Source organism: Syngnathus scovelli, chromosome 20, assembly GCF_024217435.2.
Source record: "Syngnathus scovelli strain Florida chromosome 20, RoL_Ssco_1.2, whole genome shotgun sequence".
Lineage (NCBI taxonomy): Eukaryota > Metazoa > Chordata > Actinopteri > Syngnathiformes > Syngnathidae > Syngnathus > Syngnathus scovelli.
In genome coordinates this window covers 7373802-7395460 of record NC_090866.1, presented here as the reverse complement: position 1 = coordinate 7395460, position 21659 = coordinate 7373802, and the positions used below count along the sequence as shown (strand labels likewise).

The 21659-nt window shown below is 38.6% G+C and overlaps 4 protein-coding genes across 5 annotated transcripts; all 4 read right to left on the bottom strand.

Moving 5' to 3' along the window:
• Nucleotides 1-242: 242 nt before the first annotated feature.
• LOC125990091 (homeobox-containing protein 1) lies at nt 243-12439 on the bottom strand. 2 transcript variants are annotated; one of them, XM_049756820.2, is made up of 10 exons: nt 12186-12439; nt 9457-10115; nt 7813-7898; nt 7380-7490; nt 6087-6240; nt 5843-5925; nt 5600-5695; nt 5128-5219; nt 4857-4940; nt 243-4127 (listed from the first exon to the last, which is right to left on the bottom strand). In XM_049756820.2, the coding sequence occupies exons 2-10, from the start codon at nt 10101-10103 to the stop codon at nt 3984-3986; spliced, it is 1497 nt and encodes a 498-aa protein (XP_049612777.1). In that variant the 5' UTR covers nt 10104-10115; nt 12186-12439; the 3' UTR covers nt 243-3983. The 2 variants fall into 2 exon arrangements, with proteins under 2 accessions (XP_049612777.1, XP_049612776.1); XM_049756819.2 differs by having other exon boundaries at nt 5128-5222; nt 12186-12438.
• A 1379-nt stretch (nt 12440-13818) lies between these two features.
• On the bottom strand, nt 13819-15177 carry LOC125990097 (trace amine-associated receptor 1-like). The gene is made up of 2 exons (XM_049756830.2): nt 15060-15177; nt 13819-14811 (listed from the first exon to the last, which is right to left on the bottom strand). The coding sequence occupies exon 2, from the start codon at nt 14797-14799 to the stop codon at nt 13822-13824; it is 978 nt and encodes a 325-aa protein (XP_049612787.1). The 5' UTR covers nt 14800-14811; nt 15060-15177; the 3' UTR covers nt 13819-13821.
• Nucleotides 15178-17055: 1878 nt separating this feature from the next.
• LOC125990098 (trace amine-associated receptor 7g-like) lies at nt 17056-18329 on the bottom strand. The gene has a single exon (XM_049756831.2). It carries the CDS (start codon nt 18286-18288, stop codon nt 17311-17313), a length of 978 nt encoding a protein of 325 aa, XP_049612788.1. The 5' UTR covers nt 18289-18329; the 3' UTR covers nt 17056-17310.
• A 2130-nt stretch (nt 18330-20459) lies between these two features.
• LOC125990099 (trace amine-associated receptor 1-like) lies at nt 20460-21439 on the bottom strand. Its single transcript, XM_049756832.1, has one exon. The coding sequence runs from the start codon at nt 21435-21437 to the stop codon at nt 20460-20462; it is 978 nt and encodes a 325-aa protein (XP_049612789.1). The 5' UTR covers nt 21438-21439.
• Nucleotides 21440-21659: the final 220 nt, after the last annotated feature.

The following is a 21659-nucleotide window of genomic DNA, read 5'->3' as shown; positions in this document are numbered from 1 at the left end:
TAAATCACTGCGATAAAATCATGCCGTTTTTTGTTTACAAATTCCTTAGTTACTGAAGAAATTCAAGTCATTGCCCCCCTGCATGCTAACATTTGTTGTCCTCACCCGATTGTCAATATTTACAATAATTTAAAGTACTATCATGAGTAAAAAGTGACCAATGCAGACACTTTTTTTTTAATGAATAAATATTTGCGATAAAGCAACACGTGATTATTTACACAAAATAGTAAATCCAAAGGTTTCTGTGATATAGCTTTATTCTCTTGTACAGTATATATATCATACTAAAAATAAACACAAGTTAAAAAAAATGAACAAAGAAACTGTACAAAAATGTATATATACTACATCTTAATTACAGAACAGTCTACTGTCCAAAAAAGGCACTAAATTTCAAAATGGGCAATACAATAAAATTGAACATAACATAGCTTTTGAGATTGAAACAACAGCATTCAGTCCTCTTTTTCTGAGCTATATTCGGATGAGGCGTTTTACAGGGGACACGGAGGAGGGACCTGTAACATGGAAACCCTGACGTACCACAAGAGGACATCCCTGGAGAAGAAGCACTACGACTGGAGTACGTATTAATGCTGGGGATTTTTTTTTTGTGTGTGTGTGGGGGGAAGATATCAGCGTCAGGGTTACAGCCTCTGTTTCAGCACAGTCACCTTACTGGAAATGAAATACATCCGATTCAGTCCTTGAGCACTCATTTTGTCCATCCCGTACTGGCCTTTGCCAAGCTTGAACACTCAGGTTAAATACTGTTGGATATAAATTGGTACTGCTATTTAATCTCTGAAACAATATAAACAATTTATTTGAAAGCAGCTTCAAGTGAGAATCTCCAGATGCACTCTTGTGTGCATGGCAAAGACAAAGTGAGCTTTATATATTTTTTTAAGTGTGCCAAAGTCATCTTGCACAAGTACATGGCAATTTTTTCCTCAACGGTCAAGTAACGATTTGATCATTTTGCACTCTTGGGTTTGGGAAAAACTAATGACAGTTAAATGGATTTGGAAAAACATGATGTGATTGGATTAAGTTCAGTTGTAAATAGGGAGAGGAAACAAAAGAAAAAAAACATGTTCTAGAATTACATTTTTTGACACATAAATCATGAAGGCAACTCATGGCTTTTTTTGAAGGTAAAAAAAAAATATTTCTAAATGTCTTGATCAATCATATCTTGTTTTGAGCAAAATAAAAAAATATATAATTAATCATTCTTAAATGGTGCAGTACATGTACATTTAGTGAAGGTCTACTGACCTTCTAGCTTTAAGACCTTTGTGAAAAACAGTTGAACGTCTACTTAGTTCTCAGTATTTGCACATTTTCAGCAATTGGCATTTACAAAAATGTACTGTCTAAATAATAAAACACATTTTTCAATTCTCTAAACAGGGTCTTTAGGTCTAGAATTCAATCACATCTTGTTTTACTTCAAGTCCATTGTGGTGGTTTCAAGGCAAAACCGGAAAGGAGGGTTCAATTATTTTTGGACCGGACTATTGCCCTAATATTTCAGTGATTTTCTTTTTCTGTGCCAGTGCTTCCCACAATAGGAAACATCCAAACGCTCTCATTTCACAATGCAGTCTGGCTTCAGGGGAAGGGACAAGATCACATCAAGTTGAAGTCAAAAGCTTAACATTTTCCTCGTAAGGTGCATTGTTATTTGTCTTTCACAAAATAAGTCAGACACAAACAGGAAGACTGCCATTCAGTCTAATAATGAATGACACAATAGAAAATACATGTAAAAAAATCTGGTGAACTTAAAAAGGCTTAATTTAACAACAAGCATGATTCTTTTCAAAACACTTTGTACATTAGCCATAAAAATGAGTATAAATACTTTTTTTTCTACCTTAAAATCCTTTTTAAATCCTTTTTGAAATGCACGAAGGAGAGCTTTGATAAACACTTTCGATGTTGTCATTACAAACACAGGATGTGATACGTCCAAATCAGTTAATTTCAACAATTCCCAAGTTTAACTATTATTTCATCACATATTATTTTCCTGGGCCTCTTGATAAGCAATAGTTTTACACTGGGAAAATGTATTTAAGTGTTATGTTAACAAGGATAATTCAACAATTTAAATTAATTTTTGTCCTGTTTTTAAATGTCTGCAAATTTGCAAACATTTTTTAAATGTCGCTGTACATTAATTTAGTAGTTTTAATAAGCCACATTTATTTGTTAGTATTTTCAGTTCTATGAATTGCTCGAGAAAAATAATAAATTACTTTTCACTGTGAATATAAGAACGTGAAGCGCAAATTACGTCCCACTAATTTTGCGTGAAACAAAATAACACAAATAAGCATTTTCCCGTGATGTAAATCTATTCCTTTGGTCAAAAAGTGCCAAGCTCAGTGTGAATGAAAAGTTGCCGCGTCGTCAAAGAAATGACACTTCTGTTCTTTTTAGAGAGCGCAACGCACGGTGAGGAAAACCTGCATTTAAAAGGGGTGGTTTAACCTTTGAGCTAATTACATTGGCAAAGACCAAACCAATTCCACATAGGGTTTAAGGTTTGCTGTACTTAATTATTAAAAAAAAACAAAAAATCCTATCACATTCTTTTGGCCATTATAGAGGTGGACAAGTCACGCTTATACATCCAGCCTCTGCCAGCAAGCATTACAACTTGCCCTATTTGGGTCAAACTGGCCCAAAAAAAACATACGCCAAATCCATTCTAAGAAATGGCTTTAGATGTCCATGAAGATCGCAGTCAGACCAGTCTATGGTGCCGAGAGCCGACTTTGAGTCGACCTCATCACAGCATCTTTTCCTTTGGCATGGATGGCGTTAACATAAAAGCACAAATTCCATTAGTAGATAGCTTACGTTTGCTTGATTATCACATTAACTGATTCTTCATTGCCTCAAGCACTTAATTCATCAACGAGCTAAATATCACGATGATTGTAGTCTTTCTGCTGCAGAATGGAAACTTAAAAAAAAAAAAAAATCTTTTTAAAGTACGTTTCATGATTCCTGACATGCAAAGCTGTCCTGTAGTGAGCGTGTTTGAACTTAAGGCTAACCATCTTCAGGTTTGCATTTGATAGCAGAAAACCTCAACGATTCCATCCGGCGAGGGGCTGAGAACATTCAGAGCGTTGGGATGGCTGGTAAAGAAACTGCCAATCAGATTTATTCTAACAGAGGAGACGCTCTCCACAAGACATCATCCAGAGGCTTCTCCTGTCGTTAATTGCACAATAACAAGGGTGAGTTGCGAGAGTAGGTAGGTAGAACACCAGTAGGTTCGGGTGACTGAGAACTAGAAGAACCTATCTATCATATATACAGTACACATTTATTGAGTATGTCTCTGAGGTTGAGTGAGACTGAGTGAGGATTGGCTCAGGCGACCAGGCTGCAAGAGGTAAGGAGGAGTGTGGGGGAGGAGAAGAAGAGGAGAGTGTTCGGGGACGAAGAGGACGGGAAACAACTGGAACTTGGTTGTGAGAAAAGGCCAGGACTTCTATGTTATCGTTTTTTCAGGGATGGTAGTATCCTTTTTCTTTAGTTGTACGATTAGTTAATACATCAGGAAGTTGAGACGATCAGTCATGTCGGTTCACTTTGGGAAGGAATAAGGTTTCGGAAGGAACAAGGAACACCCTGGAATTAGGAACTCTTGGAGGAACGTTCCGTGTTTGGACCATGGGAACCATTTCTTAAATTCAGTTCCTGGATTTTTTTTTTTTGGAAAGTACTTTTACGAGGCCCAGGAACTTTTTTGTCTTTAAACCTGAAGTATGTAATACCTCTCAAGTAGGGGTCTTCTTCTAGCACTGAACTGAACTTAGATAAACTTCCCGGGGTCCAAACACACAAGGGTCCTCTAAAAGCTCCAAGTTTCCAGGTAAGGTTCCTGCGCTGGAAATGCACCTTAAAATTCCTCCGTCCCTTTGGCCTCTTGTTGCTTCCTCCCCTCTCGCCGTTCAGTCGTCCTCCAGGACTTCTGTCTTGATATCACTGGGAACCCCTCCGGTTCTAGACAGGGCCAAGATGGTGTGATTGACTGCGGCCATCTCCACAGCCAAGGAGATGGGATCCTGGTGCTCGCTGTGAGCGGCGTTGTCATCCTGAGAGCGGATAAAGGGTAGAATAAGAGTTTAAATTTGCGAGTTGTCACACTTGTCCCAGAATTTGTTGAGTGAGTCAAGTTCTCTCTATGCTGCACTTTCCCTGGGGACGTCTGAATTGAAGAATGACCTATTTGATAGGATTGTGTGAATTCGTTCAGCAAATTGAGCTATTTATGTTCTCGTAACGTCAACATTTTAAAGATTGAGTATCTCCAATGTTTCATCAGGACTAAACTATACCACACGAATATAAACTGATGTGCCAGCTGTCTTAATCCAGATGTGTTCACACTTGTCAGGTTGGTTCAGCTGATTGCCCTTCTCGCACAGTTGGTTTGGTGGAGTGTGAATGCTATCACCCAAAGCCTTGTGGACAACAAACAAGTGAACCGAGACCACTTGACAAGGCTTTTGAAACATTTTTTAGAAGCCTTCCGTGACATCTCAGGTAGTAAAAATAGCACAACATGAAATGTATGTAGTAAAAAAAAAAAAAAAAAACAGCAGCGGCTGTTTTACTTTCTTTAGTTTCATCCCCAATATGTGTCAGACAGGTTTTGATTTTATATTTATATATGCTTTTTACAGTGCAACTGTTTATCCAAGAATATTAAGAGCTTTTTTATTTTATTTCCATTTTATTTCTGGACTTCTGGACTGGATCACCAAACTACAGGTAGGCAACTTTAGACAAATCCTGTCGACTATCCCACTGTTAAAGATTACCTGTGTAGGGGAGCTGGGCTCCAAGCGGTAAAGGCCAAATTGTCGGCTGAGAGGTCTCTTGTCAAAATATGGCAGATCACATGCCTAAAAGGAGAAGTATAGTTTGAGAAGTAAAATAAATCTACCAATAATTACAATTCGGACCAAGTAATATTTAGTCACTCAGCACCCCGCCTCTTCATATTTTTTCAGAGTTAGATGACTGTGCGGTATTAGTGTCAAGACGACGGTAGGTCCAGTAAGTTGTTGGAGATAAAGGAAGCTGCTTTACCTGGTCTGTGAAATCGTTCCCGTCAATGTCGTCGCTGTTGGAGTGTCCTCCTGGACTCTGCACGTCTATCCCATGACTCTCCAGGATTGTGGCTTCTTGGAGGAAAAGGACACAGTGTGACATTTACTGTCGATCAATGGCGATTCTTAGTGAGAACTGGAGTGCAGCAGTGAGTCGCCACTTGAGGTACTTTTAGCAATACAAACCGACGTACAGATAGTTTCAGGAGTAATTGTTGAGTCAGAATCAACTTTGGAGCCTTTCTCTAACCAACTTTGATGATACTTCTATAACTACAACAGAATTAGATTTAAAATAGTATTTTCAGCCAACCTCTCATTACAAACTTTTTCTGTTATATGAAAAATACACAAAATATTTTTTTTATTAAATAAGTAATAAGCCCATAAAGGATTATATAAAAAAAATTTCAATGCTTCCAAGAAACTGTTTGCTCCCAAAGATACATTACCAATGTTAGCTCGCCTCTTGATTTCTTTGCGGCGGTTCGCGAACCAGTTGTAAACTTTGAGGGAAGTGACCCTCTCCAAATCAGATAGCTTCTTCCCTGAAAAAGATCAGAGGTGGCATTCCACAAACTCAATGCAATGCAAAAAAGAAGATGGCGTCATAGATAGCTTTTTTTTTTTTTTTTACTTACACATAGTACCATCATTGTGATTCACATACTAAATTTACAAATCCTGTAGTTTACCTGGTTTCTGAATAACAGCATTGCAGGCGTTGGCAATTTCCTCCCTTTTGGCTTCATCTGGGTACTGGTTGTCGTTGAAGTAGCTATAAATGGCACAAGGAGCAGGCTTGATGAATTATTTTACACATGAGCCAAGACAAGCAAGTACAGTGTTTTTAATTTCTACCATCAAGCCAGTGTTTTTATTGGTGGGTGTGGATCTATGGGATTTTGTTAAAAACTTTTAACTCTCTTGTCTCTTCACCTCTCCATCACAGCCAGACACTCCTTCCTCCAAGTGAAGCGGCTTCCCCGCCGAAGTCGGAAAGTTCCCGGGGCTGTGGCCAGTGGAGGAGGAGTTTGCCTCCACTCCATCTCCTCTAGAGGCAATGGCGCCGGCCGCATGTTCAGAGTGGCACCTATCGTCCACAAAAAGAAATGAGCATTGCTTCGAGAAGAATACACAGGTATCATCACTTCTCACTTGGAATATTTTGTATGGAACATTTTGATTTTCACCATTGTGTCTAAGCCAAAACCAACACATACCACTTGAAAGACTGGTGGTGTGTAAACAAAAAATAGAATTTTTAACATTATCTTCAATCATGTATCCGTGATTACAAAAATTCGGACACAATTTTAACAACCCAAGTACTTCTGTGCGATATGGTCAAAATTTAATGTACCAATAATCACGTACGTTTATCCTGATAAGATTTTTACATAATTAAATTAAGGGAAAATTTTATTTGGGCTTTTCTCTATTTGTTTAACATGAAAAAAAATTATCACACCAAATTCCTACTCTGACTCATCCAACTGCAACCATACTATTGACACCCAGCTAAAAGACAGGACACATTTGCAGAGTCATAACCCAACCCAAACTGGTTAACCCTGCAATAGTTCTCGCAATCAGCATTAAAAGGGCATCCGTTTCCTCTGCAGCATTGATGGAAGTGTGCGCGGTGCTTGGCGGGGCTCACTGCGCCCATAAATTTCACAACGAAAGAGCAGTTTGCAGTGCTGATGGCGTTGGCAGACCTCCACCAAGGAGCATGCCGCAGAGGACAAGGCGTGGGATGTCTGCTGCCTGTCTATACGTTGATACAGCACACATTTACACTGGAAATTGCCAAGTCAGCATGTCACTTGTTTAAGCAACCACATTGAAGTGTGGCTTTAAAAGTGTGTGTAAACCTCCTTTCAGTATTTAGGGCTTTGCCTCTTCCCATTCAAAAATATCAAAGCTTGTCTTTAAATATTTTAAGTGACGCAGCATCACATATTTTTCTAAGGAAAGTGCTCCTTAGATTGGCTGCATAAATTATAAAACAAGAGGTTTTCACATTCCATCATAAACTTGTAAATCACAATAGTATCCCGCTAATCACATCAGAAGGCCCATTTCAGGATGTTCAACACTTGAGCATCTCATCAACCATCTAAGAGGAAACTTCACATTGCTTCATTTATTTTAGAAGTCTTCATCTTTACTTTAAAACTATAAATACACCAGATTCTCTGCATTTGTTTCTTCTAGGTAAAACTGTACCTGGTGTAGTTTTCTCCAGCGCGTACCAACGGTAGAAGGCCCTCTTCTTCTGCTCACTCAGGTCGGAGCCATGCTGCAGCAGCCAATGGGAGATTCTGCTCTGGCTGATGCCTGGAAGGAAGCCAGACATCAAATTAGTGAGTGTTTTACATCAAGCCCTGGCACAGTTAGCAGACAAATCCCTTGAATAATAATTGTGCCAACAAAAGGGCAGACAAGAGAAGAATGCAATGATATTTGTAATGTAGCTCCTTGCATCACTAATGTACTGTTGGGTTATTTCAAATAATACATCTGTACCGATTTAGAATTTTTCTTCAACTGACAACTTCACCAGCCATTTTGTGAAAGTTAAAAGTACAAATGTTCATATAGGACATCAAGAAGTAACAATGGCAGAAAATATTCTGAATAAAATGTGGTTGGTACTTACCAGTGACTTGTGCCACCACAGCCTGCGAGATCCGGCGGTTCCCCAGAAAGGCTTTAATCTCCTCTTTTACCATGCTGCTATCCCTCCTAGAAAAGAAAACAACAACCCACCATTACTAGCTACAAAAAGACGGACTGCCAAGAGCAGCAAGAAGAAGAGGCACAAGCTAAGCACCCACCACAGTCTAAGCAATCAGGTAAGATGTTTGACATTACACTACATTTGGTTATTCTTACCGACTGTGAAAAATTACATTACTTGTTTTTATTCCACATAAGCATACTTATAACACTGCCCATAGGTGTCCACAACACACATAAAAAAGTTGAAAATATGTTTACAAACAAAAAGGTCAATTCAATGGTCACAATTTACAGGAAATTTTGTTGGATACAGGTGGCAACCCTATCTGTAATCTACATGTGTGGTTGGAATTATTATAAAGCAGGAATTGTCAACTGTTGGTCCGCGGCTCTCTAGTGGGTTGTGGCAGTATTGCAGGTGGTCTGCGAAATTCAAAATAGAAAATTGTAACTTTTAATAAAATTGATTTATTATTTAGACGATTTATTTTTCAGCTAATTTTGTGAATCGTTTCCAAATTGTGTCAAATGTAGTCGATAATTCCAAAATAGACATACAGATGCAAATAAATAACCTGTATGGGTCTATCCTCATTTGTTGCAAAATAAAATTAATATTCCGCCAAAGCAGTTTTTGCCGAGTTGCTTTTTGGTTATAATGGTGAACAAAACCAGTTGAAAACCACTGATATAAAGTATTATTGTTTTGATCAAGTCATGTTCATTAACAGACATGATTACTGTAACTGCATCATAGTTTTACTGATGCACCAAGTTAGATGTTTCTTCTATCTGCTGGATTGGTTCTTCTGAGACCATCTCCAATATGAAAGAAAAATTGATACCGCATGAAACCCTAAACTGAATTGAAAATCAATGTGAATCATATCGGGCATTTGTGAATTGAATCGAGTTTGAAACTCTAAATCAATACCCGGCCCAAAGCATGACGGCATTAGAGGTTAACGGTGGTAGGAGAGGGCTAATGTGTAAGTGCTTAGAGGCTGAGGAAAAGGTGGATAACGGGAGAATACTGATGGATCTTAATGGCCCTGAGTAGCTACTACAATGCTACAGTGAGCATGTGATTTGGAGCCCTAATGTTATTTGACATTTTGCAAAGTCAATCCAATAAAAATGCCTGAGGTGGGACGGAAAATCTTCCCTGCAACCCAACATAAATTAGGTGATGTTTTTCTTTGTAATTAAATATTATGAACGCAGGTACATTGTAAATAACACTGTTACTTCTGCCCACGCTCTCTTGAAGCATCACAGAATATATAAACTTGCAAGGGATTTCAGCAAAATTGAACTGATTACTTTGATTGTGATCACGTCACATATTCTTCTTCGCCCTGATTTGGATCCTCAGTCAGTTCAGCAGCTGTAAACAAGTTAATACTGTACATTCATTTAATTTAATCTAAGATTAGCGCTAATCAGAGTAGTTAAACAAAGTTTAAAATGAGTTAATCTGAATTTAAAACAAAGCAGAGTTCTGAGTTTAGTAAAACTCAGTTTAATTGAATTGAGGGCCCTCAGTCTTTTTTCTACTGACCTCATCAGCTCCTCCACTTTATCGTCAACATCAAGGTCCTCTTCTATAGGCTCGAACCCAAAGGTTCTTACTGCTGCGGCGCTGTTGACGGGGTAGCGAGGAGGAGACAGCTTTCCGTTGGGTGTGGCGGCTAGACTGTCACGCCCATTCTGTGACAACGCCACCAGTGAGACAGGTGAGGGCAAGATGGTGGAGGGTGGCGGCGGCGCTGGAGGTGGGGAGGTGTCATAGTTGTTACTAAGAGAGGGCGAGAGCCCCCCGCCGTTGCTGCCAAACTGCGTCTGCGTGGCTGTGGATATCTTGGAGGTCGTAGAGGAGGCAGTGGTTGCGGAGTGGTCACCGACGCCATCTTCGCCATTGTTGATGGCGCCGTTGCACGTCACGGAAGAGGTGGTGGTTGCGGAGGCAGTGTTGTTGGAGGCAGAGTTGTTGGTGCAGCTGTTGGTCCCGCCTACCATGTAGGCGGAGGAGGAAGAGAGGATGGATGAGGTGCGGCGACCGAACTTGTCGCCGTGCTCCCGGTCCAGCCGGTCCAGAGTTTCCAGCGCATGCAGGATCTCCTGCTTGGTCATGCCGGAGCGGCGCAGCCGCTGCAGCAGATCTATCTGCTCGATAGTGAAGCGAGGCTCCTCGCTGAAGTCAGACATCCTGATGCTGAACTGGAGAACAAATTGGAATGGTTAGGAGCCTAACGACAAGGGGGGGGGGGGGGGATATGTCAGGGGAAATACAAAGGGAATCTGAGGCAAAGAACTGCAAGAAGACAGAAATAGACAGATGAAGGGGATTGTCAAGGGGGAAATGAGAGGATTAAGTAGGAAAGGGTGGAAAAGAACGCAGCTGCAGATGGGCAGAGAAAATGAGAAGGATGAGGCAGCGACAGGAAGCGGCGTGGCAAGATAGAAGGCAAAGTCGAGAGAAACTGTAGGGAAAGTGAGAGAACAAAAACGGCAAGATGAAAATAAAGCAGCAGCAGATAAGAAAATGAAGAGTGAGAGATAGAAGTGTGAAAAGAAAAAGGATGGGAGGGGCTAGGCATAAAAAAAATATATATCAGCTATTTTTGGGAACCAGCGAGCAACACACGCCGAGTGCCAGAGTCACCTTGACAGCTGATTCGATCTTAACATTCTGACGGCCATTCTTTAACAGCTCCTGGACATGCGCACCACCCACGCTCAATGCTTTTCATAAGCAATTTGCTATGCTAAAAAAATCAATGTGTCTAGAATAAGACTGCAGTACACTTTGTGTTACGTTTGGATTTTGTGCGCACTTGCTTACTCCCAAAACAGACACTGAGTGATCATTAGCCATCCGTGTTCAAGCATTTACAGAGTTAACTATTAACAGATTGCAACAAATTTAAATGATGGAATTCAAGACCTGCACACAAAACACAACACTAACAGTTGTTATCAAAAGTCTACACACTCTTGTTCAATTGCATGATTTGTGATACTATATAAAAGAGACCAACATATTTATCATTCCAAAACTTTTTCCACCATGATTGTTATCTATAACCTGTTTAACTCTGCTGGAAAAACATGCTGAGAATGTAAATAAATGTAAGCAACTGAAATGTGGTTGTGTAAGTGTGCACACCCTTATATATATCAATATGGCATAATATGGGCCAGTTGGCCAACACTCAGAAATGTTTAATGTCAGATCCTGGTTGATCTTCTTGGCCACGATTCCAAAGAGTCTGTTTAGCACAAACACAACATTGCTTGTCACCAAAATAACACAGATTTTTTTTTCCCAGCTGAAAGTGGCGCCTTTGTCAAATTGTTATGAATTATGAACAGTTCAAAATTGCTAATCAGCATTAGTGTGAAACCTCCAGACTTCCGCTAGAATACTAAAGGTGAAGATGTTCAGTATGACAATGTTGTAAAGAATGTAAACATTATGTAAATAATAGTTTTAATATGGCCAACCCCAGCAGGAGAGGATTGTGCATAGGTGACGCCCTCCCAATTTGGAGCATTTGTTTTGCAAAAAGAGGGCTGATAGACTGCCAACTTACATTTGGGTTGTAAAGATTATTGGATCCAATAACACGAAAAATCTTTTGAACACAAACCTGAGGTGTGCAGACTTTTTATGCACTGTAAGTGGATGGGAGCTTTTTTTTAATCGGAAGACGCATTCAATGCAACTTTGCATTGAAGGAGAAAATATATTTGAACTCGGAAAATCATAGAGACAATGTTTATTTAACATTGTGTCTCTCACTACTGTTACCTAGTTTCTACTTAGTTTAATACCTGCCCAACATGACTTTTAGTTGTAGTTAGGGTCGCATAGTTGGAACCCCAAATTTGTCTTAGGTTAAATCAAGAACAGCAAACCAAGCTTTACGGCGATGCCATTTTTCACGCCCTTTGCCCAAATAGCTAATGTTAGCAAATGTATAGCAGACGGATACTGTACGAGGTGACGTCAAATAAACCAGCTTTAAACCACTACACAAATTCCAACCATATTTTTGACAACCGCATAGGCCTGCAGGAACCATTAAAAAGTAATAACAGCAAATAAACGGGTTCGGCAACATGCATGCGGTATGCACTAGTTAGCAATACATGCTAACCGTGCCAACGCGATGACTTGCTGACGTTAGACGCGGCGGCGGCGGCGACTGTCGCTGCTGCTAGCGATGAATTGATATTAATATTACAACATTTCCAGTGCATTGTATGCCAAACTACAACACTTACCTCGGTTTATATTGTCCACTTCACCATCTAACTTGAAGAAACGATCAAAAGATCACCTCGACTTAAACCGAGGCCCGGTAATAACGCAGTTTGATGTCAGTGCCCCGTTCGACTCTTTTTTTCTCAAGGATTTCTAATCAGAGGCGAATTATTTGCCTCTCCGCTTTGTCTGTCTGACAACAGCCATATTGACAAGCAGCACTTTCGAGGAGCTCGGAGGGAATTGTAGTTTTCTCTTCAAAAAACCTCTCCAACAGTTGACGGAGTTTCTTGGGAGTAAAAACTACAAATCCCCTAAAGGACGAAGAGGAGGGGTCGCTGGAGGCAGCGCTACAGTTGGCACTGAGTGCGTTAATTTGCATTCTCTCACTTTATTATTGAATCATATTTTATCAAATGTTGCAAACTCGCTGCTTAAAAGTTAAAAGAAAAACTGAACCTCTTTATTTGCTTTACAATAATAATGATTAACAGTTCAATACTTATCCAATCCTAAATGAACCAAACAAACATTTTTGTGATTAAAACATAAATATCTTGAAATCATATAGTTGTGTAATGTGACGAATGGACATTATGTTGTATGTATGTTTGCAACCCTAGAAAATAAATACTGAAACAGCAGTGTCTAAATATTCTATATTAATTCTATATTAATTTATACAAACATAGTTGCAAAGCTTTGTGTTTTTGTCTCATTACTGTTGATATTTTTGCATGTATTTAGTCTGTCCTTTTTTGTGCGACCCTGCAACTAATTTCCACGATCCCCTTCGGCATTTAACATGCACTCTCTCAAGTCAACTTTCATGCATACCCAAATTCTGTATTTGAATGTTGTTATCAACAGATCTCTTAATATCTGATGATGACCCAAGTCATGACAATGTTGGTGGTGTGTTGCACAATCTTTGAGAAAACAACAGAGGGCAGCAACATCAAGTAGTAAGGTGAGTAACGTTTCCATTGACGAGCCAGTAAAGTAATAGCATTTGTAAAATACTACATTTATTTTATAAAATGTAAACGTGCATATACGTGGGGGAAAAAACTTTGGGAAAACCGTTAGTCATTCAAGTAAATCGTGATAGAGTTTTCCTCACTCTACCTTCTTTGCATGAACGACACTGGAGACAATTTGCTCTTTTTAGCACTTGCAAGTGGAGGCCTTCATCACCTTGTATGATACAGAGGTGCCTGAAAGCAGTCTGACTTTCGCCTCTTGCAAGAGACTATTCAGAGAAAGCAGGGTGGAGGTGAGAATGAACAGGTTTCGGGGGTCACCTCTGCAAACTGGTTAATCATTACAGAGCGTCTTAGCTCTTTGTTTTACAAGGTTGTGGAAACAGATACTAGTGGAGCATTTTAGATAACTAACTAAGCAAGAATGTTTCCGCATCATTTGGAAAGTTTCAACAACTGCAGGGAATGTGGAAAGTTTTAACGAGTCAAAGTTCATGATTCTAGTTAACATTCCAACATAGTCATACGATCAAAATACTGTATCAACCCTAAAAAATCAGAAAACATCCAAAAGCACTACTTAGTCATCATGTGGACATTATGTGATAATAGTTAGTCGCCACAAACATTTAACATACTATATTTCACAATGGCATGCCCCCCCCCCTCCCCATCAAATCAATATGGAATCACCCAAATTACCTTGAAATATTTTCCCAGTTATAATCATTTTAAAAGCAGACCTGAACCAGTTATAAAAGAAAGCATAAATAAAAGGATTCAGCATTGAATTAGATAACGTCAGCCAGTTCAATGTTTCAATCGCAGGAATCGACAGGGGCTGAGAGAAAAGTGGTTGAAAGACAGCACAAAAAAAGTAAGGAGACATGAATAATAAAAACACTCCCATAACAATGGCCAGGGTTTTGGTAGCTTTCCTCTCTACCTTACTCACAGAGTTTGAGATCTGGATGCTTCTCACCTGCCTCTGAGCTACAAAAAAAATCTTCAAGTAGATGCAGCTCATAATGACTGCAGGTAGGTAAAAAGACAAAACAGGTCCCATAATGTTTGATAAAATGACTGTAATAGAGCACATTTCCTCGCATGTTCCTCGGTTGTATCCTCCTATTATAATACAGAGTGCAATTACAATGGCAGTAACCCAGCACACAAGAATCATAGACAGAGCTACTTGAGCAGTTATTTTGGATCTATATGCCAGAGGCTGACACACAGCATAATATCTGTCAATAGATATGCAACATAAATGCAAAATCGATGACGTGCACAACGACGCGTCGACTATGTCTCGGATTTTACAGATGACATTGCTGTCAAGAAAACACGAGGTCACAGTAAAGGTCATACTGAAGGGAAAAACTAAAAGACCGACAAGTAAATCAGCAAAAGCTAGAGACAGAATAAAATAGTTAGTAGGAGTGTGAAGTTGTTTGAAGTACACAACTGAGATTATTACAAGAAGATTTCCACATATTGTAGCAATAGACAAAAAAGCAAGTCCACAATATCCTAAAATACATGTTATAGAAGGGTCACTTGTAAATATCAAGGATGAATTGGAAGACTCGTAACAAGGATGTTTGGGATTTGTAGCATCAGTCTTGTTCCGGAACGAATCCGGTTCCATGCTTTAAGATTCCTGCAATAATGATCAACATTAATAGCATTTAAAATAATAATGTTCCACAGTATTAGCATTAAAAAAAAAACTGCTGTTAAAACAAAGCATTACCCCTAAAAATACAGTAAATCACATTTGACAACAGTATTAGCATTTAAAAGGACAATTCTGTTAAAATAGAATGTAACCCCAACATGGGACTAGATTGACTCATTAACAGAACATTTAAGAAAGAAGCACTTTCAGACGTGTTCCTGTTATCTTACCTGTGAATATTAGTTCTTGAAGCAGTGGTGCCTGCTCATTGTCAGTGCCGTCTAGCTTCTAGCTTTTTATAAACCCGCATCTCATTAACATAATCAAAACAGCCGACCCTCCGGTTACTGAGCCACGGTTAATGGTTGTTTGTCTATACAGCATGAAGCCTGTGATCAATGGGTGATCAGTTCAGGGTGTACTATGCTGCCTTGCCATAGGCATAAATTACAGGGGTGCATTATGGGTGAGTTTTTGGAAAGGCAGTTTTAAAGAACATACAAGTCAACTGTATTATTGGGGACCTTAAAGAAACCCACGCTGCAAACAGAGGGCTGGACATGGAACAAAATTAACTTGTGCATAAAAAAACACAGGGAAAACAATAATTTAATAAAAAGAAAAAACTGTTAAAACACAATAACAGTCCAAGCAAAACCAAGTCTCAGCCAAAGAATGTCTCAGTGTTTTAAGATGAATTTCAAAGTAGGCAGCAAGGCATTTTGATTAAGTGATTGATTAAGTGGCAGGTCAGGCAGTGCGTTAATTTGCATTCTCTCACTTTATTATTGAATTTTATTTTATCAAATGTTGCAAACTTGCTGCTAAAAAGTTAAAAGAAAACCTGGACCTCATTATATGCTTTACAATAATAATGATTAACAGTTCAATGCTTATCTAATCCTAAATGAACAAAGCAAACATTCTTTGTGATTAAAACATACGTAATCTTGAAATCATATACCGTAATTTTCGGACTATAAGTCGCGTTTTTTTTCCCATAGTCTGGGTGGAGGGGCGACTTATACTCAGGAGCGACTTATATGTGATTTTTTTCCACAAATTTTCAAAATTCAAAAATCCGCGATGTAGTGAAACCGCGATAAACGAACCGCGATGTAGCAAGGGATTACTGTAATTTGAACTGCAAGTGACGTCAGCGGCGCGGCACGCGCGATTGTTTACATAAAGGACAAAGGATTCGATCACGGGATGACGAAGATGACGAAGGGCCCCGCGTTTGAAGGATTTAATAATTTGGAGTGACAAGTTTTGAAAAACGTGTTTATGTTATAGTTATTTGATATATTTTATTTCGTGTAGCAACTTGTATATGTTTTTATCATTCCAGTTCAGTAGTTGTTGGCTTGTTGAACTGATATATTTTATTTCGTGTAGCAACTTGTATATGTTTTTATCATTACAGTTCAGTAGTTGTTGGCTTGTTGAAGTCTTGTTTTGTTAAATGAAGAGGCGTTTACCAAACCCACGTCTTTCCTGGTACTTTGTTAACGCTACAATATAGTTATATACTAGATCTGTGCGGCGCACGCGCGGCGTTGTCGACATAAAGGATGAGGAATTTGATTGATGGATTTAATGATTAGGAGTGACACAGATGGTTTGATAATATTGTTGTTATATGATAGTTATATGATATATACTTTATATATCGTTATATGGGTCTGTGGAATAATTAGAAATGCAACTCACGACGAGTCCGACGTCAGCGGCGCGGCGTACATGCGGCATTGTTTACATAAAGGACGATCGATGGATTTAATGAATTGGAGTTCTTCTTCTTATCGTGGCTACAAGCCAATTAGTTACAAGGCTTGGCTAGATGTGGTTCAGCTACAGCTGAACACATTTCTGTCCCTTCTCAGTAAACTCTGCTAAGTCCGGTGCTGTGCAGGGCGGCTAAGATTGTTCATTTTGCAGAGGAGAACCCTTTAATATGTTTCACAACGGCATGACCCCCCCCAAATAGTCAGAATTCTGACTTTAGTTTCTCACATTTTATTGGATATTTTAAAAAAAACAAAAAACTAAAGCCCATCCCCACAAGTCAATCATGATAGAGTTCTTTGCCTTCTTTGCATGAATCACACTGGAGACAATTTGCTCTTTTTAGCACTTGCAAGTGGAGGCCTTCATCACCTTGTATGATACAGAGGTGCTTGAAAGCAGCCAGACTTTCACCTTTCGCAAGAGACTATTTATTCAGAGAAAGCAAGGTGGAGGTGAGAATGAACAGGTTTCGGGGGTCACCTCTGCAAACTGGTTAATCATTACAGAGCGTCTTAGCTCTTTGTTTTACAAGGTTGTGGAAACAGATACAAAATAATGTATCAATCCTAAAAAAATCAGAAAACATCCTACTTGGTCATCATGTGGACATTATATGATAATATTTAGTCGCTACAAATGTCAAAACATTTAACATACTATATTTCACAATGGCATGCCCCCCCCCTCCGATCAAATCAATATGGAATCACCCAAATTACCTTGAAATATTTTCCCAGTTATAATCATTTTAAAAGCAGACCTGAACCTGTTATAAAAGAAAGCATAAATAAAAGGATTCAGCATTGAATTAGATAACGTCAGCCAGTTCAATGTTTCAATTGCAGGAATCGACAGGGGCTGAGAGAAGAGTGGCTGAAAGACAACACAAAAAAAGTAAGGAGACATGAATAATAAAAACACTCCCATAACAATGGCCAGGGTTTTGGTAGCTTTCCTCTCTACCTTACTCATAGAGTTTGAGATCTGGATGCTGCTCACCTGCCTCTGAGCTACAAAAAAAATCTTCAAGTAGATGCAACTCATAATGACTGCAGGTAGGTAAAAAGACAAAACAGGTCCCATAATGTTTGACAAAATAACAGTAACAGAGCACATTTCCTCGCATGTTCCTTGGCTGTATCCTCCTATTATAATACAGAGTGCAATTACAATGGCAGTAACCCAGCACACAAGAATCATAGACAGAGCTACTTGAGCAGTTATTTTGGATCTATATGCCAGAGGCTGACACACAGCGTAATATCTGTCAATAGATATGCAACATAAATTCAAAATCGATGACGTGCACAACGACACGTCGAATATATCTCGGATTTTACAGATGACATTGTTGTCAAGAAAACACGAGGTCACAGTAAAGGTCATACTGAAGGGAAAAACCAAAAGACCAACGAGTAAGTCAGCAAAAGCTAGAGACAGAATAAAATAGTTAGTAGGAGTGTGAAGTTGTTTGAAGTACACAACTGAGATTATTACAAGAAGATTTCCACATATTGTAGCAATAGACAAAAAAGCAAGTACACAATATCCTAAGATACATGTTATAGAAGGGTCACTTGTAAATATCAAGGAAGAATTGGAAGACTCGTAACAAGGATGTTTGGGATTTGTAGCATCAGTCTTGTTCCGGAACAAATCCGGTTCCATGCTTTAAGATTCCTGCAATAATGATGAACATTAATAGCATTTAAAATAATAATGTTCCACAATATTAGCATTTATAAAAACTGCTGGTAAAATGGAGCGTTACCCCTAAAAATACAGTAAATCACATTTGACAACAGTATTAGCATTTAAAAGGACAATTCTGTTAAAATAGAATGTGACCCCAACATAATACTAGATTGACTCATTAACAGAACATTTAAGAAAGAAGCACTTTCAGACGTGTTCCTGTTATCTTACCTGTGAATATTAGTTCTTGAAGCAGTGGTGCCTGCTCATTGTCAGTGCCGTCTAGCTTCTAGCTTTTTATAAACCCGCATCTCATTAACATAATCAAAACAGCCGACCCTCCGGTTACTGAGCCACGGTTAATGGTTGTTTGTCTATACAGCATGAAGCCTGTGATCAATGGGTGATCAGTTCAGGGTGTACTATGCTGCCTTGCCATAGGCGTAGATTACAGGGGTGCATTATGGGTGAGTTTTTGGAAAGGCAGTTTTAAAGAACATACAAGTCAACTGTATTATTGGGGACCTTAAAGCAACCCACGCTGCAAACAGAGGGCTGGACATGGAACAAAATTAACGTATGCATAAAAAAACACGGGGAAAACAATAATTTAATAAAAAGAAAAAACTGTTAAAACACAATAACAGTCCAAGAGAAGCCAAGTCTCAGCCAAAGAATGTCGAAGTGTTTTAAGATGCATTTCAAATTAGGCAGCAAGGCATCTTGATTAAGTGATTAAGTGGCAGGTCAGGCAGTGAGTTAATTTGCATTGTCTCACTTTATTATTGAATCGTATTTTATCAAATGTTGCAAACTTGCTGCTAAAAAGTTAAAAGAAAACCTGAACCTCATTATATGCTTTACAATAATAATGATTAACGGTTCAATGCTTATCTAATCCTAAATGAACAAAACAAACATTCTTTGTGATTAAAACATACATAATCTTCAAATCATATAGTTGTGTAATGTGACGAATGGACATTGTATGTTGTATGTATGTTTGCAACCCTAGAAAATAAATACTGAAACAGCAGTGTCTAAATATTCTATATTAATTCTATATTAATTTATACAAACATAGTTGCAAAGCTTTGTGTTTTTGTCTCATTACTGTTGATATTTTTGCATGTATTTAGTCTGTCCTTTTTTGTGCGACCCTGCAACTAATTTCCACGATTCCCCTCGGCACTTAACATGCACGCTCTCAAGTCAACTTTCATGCATACCCAAATTCTGTATTTGAATGTTGTTATCAACAGATCTAGGAATATCTGATCATGACCCATGATCATGACAATGTTGGTGTTGGATTGCACAATCTTTGAGAAAACAACAGAGTGCAACATCAAGTAGTAAGGTGAGTAACGTTTCCATTGACGAGCTAGTAAAGTAATAGCATTTGTAAAATACTACATTTATTTTATAAAATGTAAATGTGCATATACGTGGGGGAAAAAACTTTGGGAAAACCGTTAGTCATTTATGAAAAACGTAGACATTATGTTAATTAATCAGTACGGAAGAGGGTTAGGGCCAGTGAAGACAAAAAAGGGGGGTGACAGGATTCTGACTTTTTTCCTCAGAATTCTGACTTTAATATGTTTCACAACGGCATGACCCCCCCAAATTAGTCAGAATTCTGACTTTAGTTTCTCACATTTTATTGGATATTTAAAAAAAAAAAAAAAAAAAAATACTAAAGCCCATCCCCACAAGTCAATCATGATAGAGTTCTTTGCCTTCTTTGCATGAATCACACTGGAGACAATTTGTTCTTTTTAGCACTTGCTAGTGGTTAAAGCCTTCATCACTTTGTATGATACAGAGGTGCTTGAAAGCAGCCAGACTTTCACCTTTCGCAAGAGACTATTTATTCAGAGAAAGCAAGGTGGAGGTGAGAATGAACAGGTTTCGGGGGTCACCTCTGAGAACTGGTTAATCATTACAGAGCGTCTTAGCTCTTTGTTTTACAAGGTTGTGGAAACAGATACAAAATAATGTATCAACCCTAAAAAAATCTGAAAACATCCTACTTAGTCATCATGTGGACATTATATGATAATATTTAGTCGCTACAAATGTCAAAACATTTAACATACTATATTTCACAATGGCATGCCCCCCCCCCCCCCTCTCTCCGATCAAATCAATATGGAATCACCCAAATTACCTTGAAATATTTTCCCAGTTATAATCATTTTAAAAGCAGACCGGAACCAGTTATAAAAGAAAGCATAAATAAAAGGATTCAGCATTGAATTAGATAACGTGAGCCAGTTCAATGTTTCAATCACAGGAATGGACAGGGGGTGAGAGAAGAGTGGCTGAAAGACAACACAAAAAAAGTAAGGAGACATGAATAATAAAAACACTCCCATAACAATGGCCAGGGTTTTGGTAGCTTTCCTCTCTATCTTACTCATAGAGTTTGAGATCTGGATGCTGCTCACCTGCCTCTGAGCTACAAAAAAAATCTTCAAGTAGATGCAGCTCATAATGACTGCAGGTAGGTAAAAAGCCAAAACAGGTCCCATAATGTTGGATAAAATAACTGTAACAGAGCACATTTCCTCACATGTTCCTTGGCTGTATCCTCCTATTATAATACAGATTGCAATCACAACGGCAATACCCCAGCACACAAGAATCATAGAAAGAGCTACTTGAGCAGTTATTTTGGATCTATATGCCAGAGGCTGACACACAGCATAATATCTGTCAATAGATATGCAACATAAATGCAAAATTGATGACGTGCACAACGACACGTCGAATATATCTCGGATTTTACAGATGAAATTGTTGTCAAAAAAACACGAGGTCACAGTAAAGGTCATACTGAAGGGAAAAACCAAAAGACCGACGAGTAAGTCAGCAAAAGCTAGAGACAGAATAAAGTAGTTAGTAGGAGTGTGAAGTTGTTTGAAGTACACAACTGAGATTATTACAAGAAGATTTCCACATATTGTAGCAATAGACAAAAAAGCAAGTACGCAATATCCCAAGATACATGTTATAGAAGGGTCACTTGTAAATATCCAGGATGAATTGGAAGACTCGTAACAAGGATGTTTGGGATTTGTAGCATCAGTCTTGTTCCGGAACGAATCAGGTTCCATGGTTTAAGATTTCTGCAATAATGATCAACATTAATAGCATTTAAAAGAATAATGTTCCACAATATTAGCATTTAAAAAAAAACTGCTGTTAAAACACAGCGTTATCCCTAAGAATACAATAAATCACATTTGATAACAGTAGTAGCATTTAAAAGGACAATTCTGTTAAAATAGAATGTAACCCCAACGTAAGACTAGACCGACTCATTAACAGAACATTTA

Coding starts and splice junctions, on each gene's coding strand:
- LOC125990091 (XM_049756819.2), bottom strand. CDS start 10,103: ATGTCTGACTTCAGCGAGGAGCCTCGCTTCACTATCGAGCAGATAGAT. Junction 5,926..6,086: donor TGTCTGGCTGTGATGGAGAG/GTGAAGAGACAA, acceptor TGCCATTTATAG/CTACTTCAACGACAACCAGT. Junction 4,128..4,856: donor AGCCCAGCTCCCCTACACAG/GTAATCTTTAAC, acceptor ATCCGCTCTCAG/GATGACAACGCCGCTCACAG.
- LOC125990097 (XM_049756830.2), bottom strand. CDS start 14,799: ATGGAACCGGATTCGTTCCGGAACAAGACTGATGCTACAAATCCCAAA.
- LOC125990098 (XM_049756831.2), bottom strand. CDS start 18,288: ATGGAACCGGATTTGTTCCGGAACAAGACTGATGCTACAAATCCCAAA.
- LOC125990099 (XM_049756832.1), bottom strand. CDS start 21,437: ATGGAACCTGATTCGTTCCGGAACAAGACTGATGCTACAAATCCCAAA.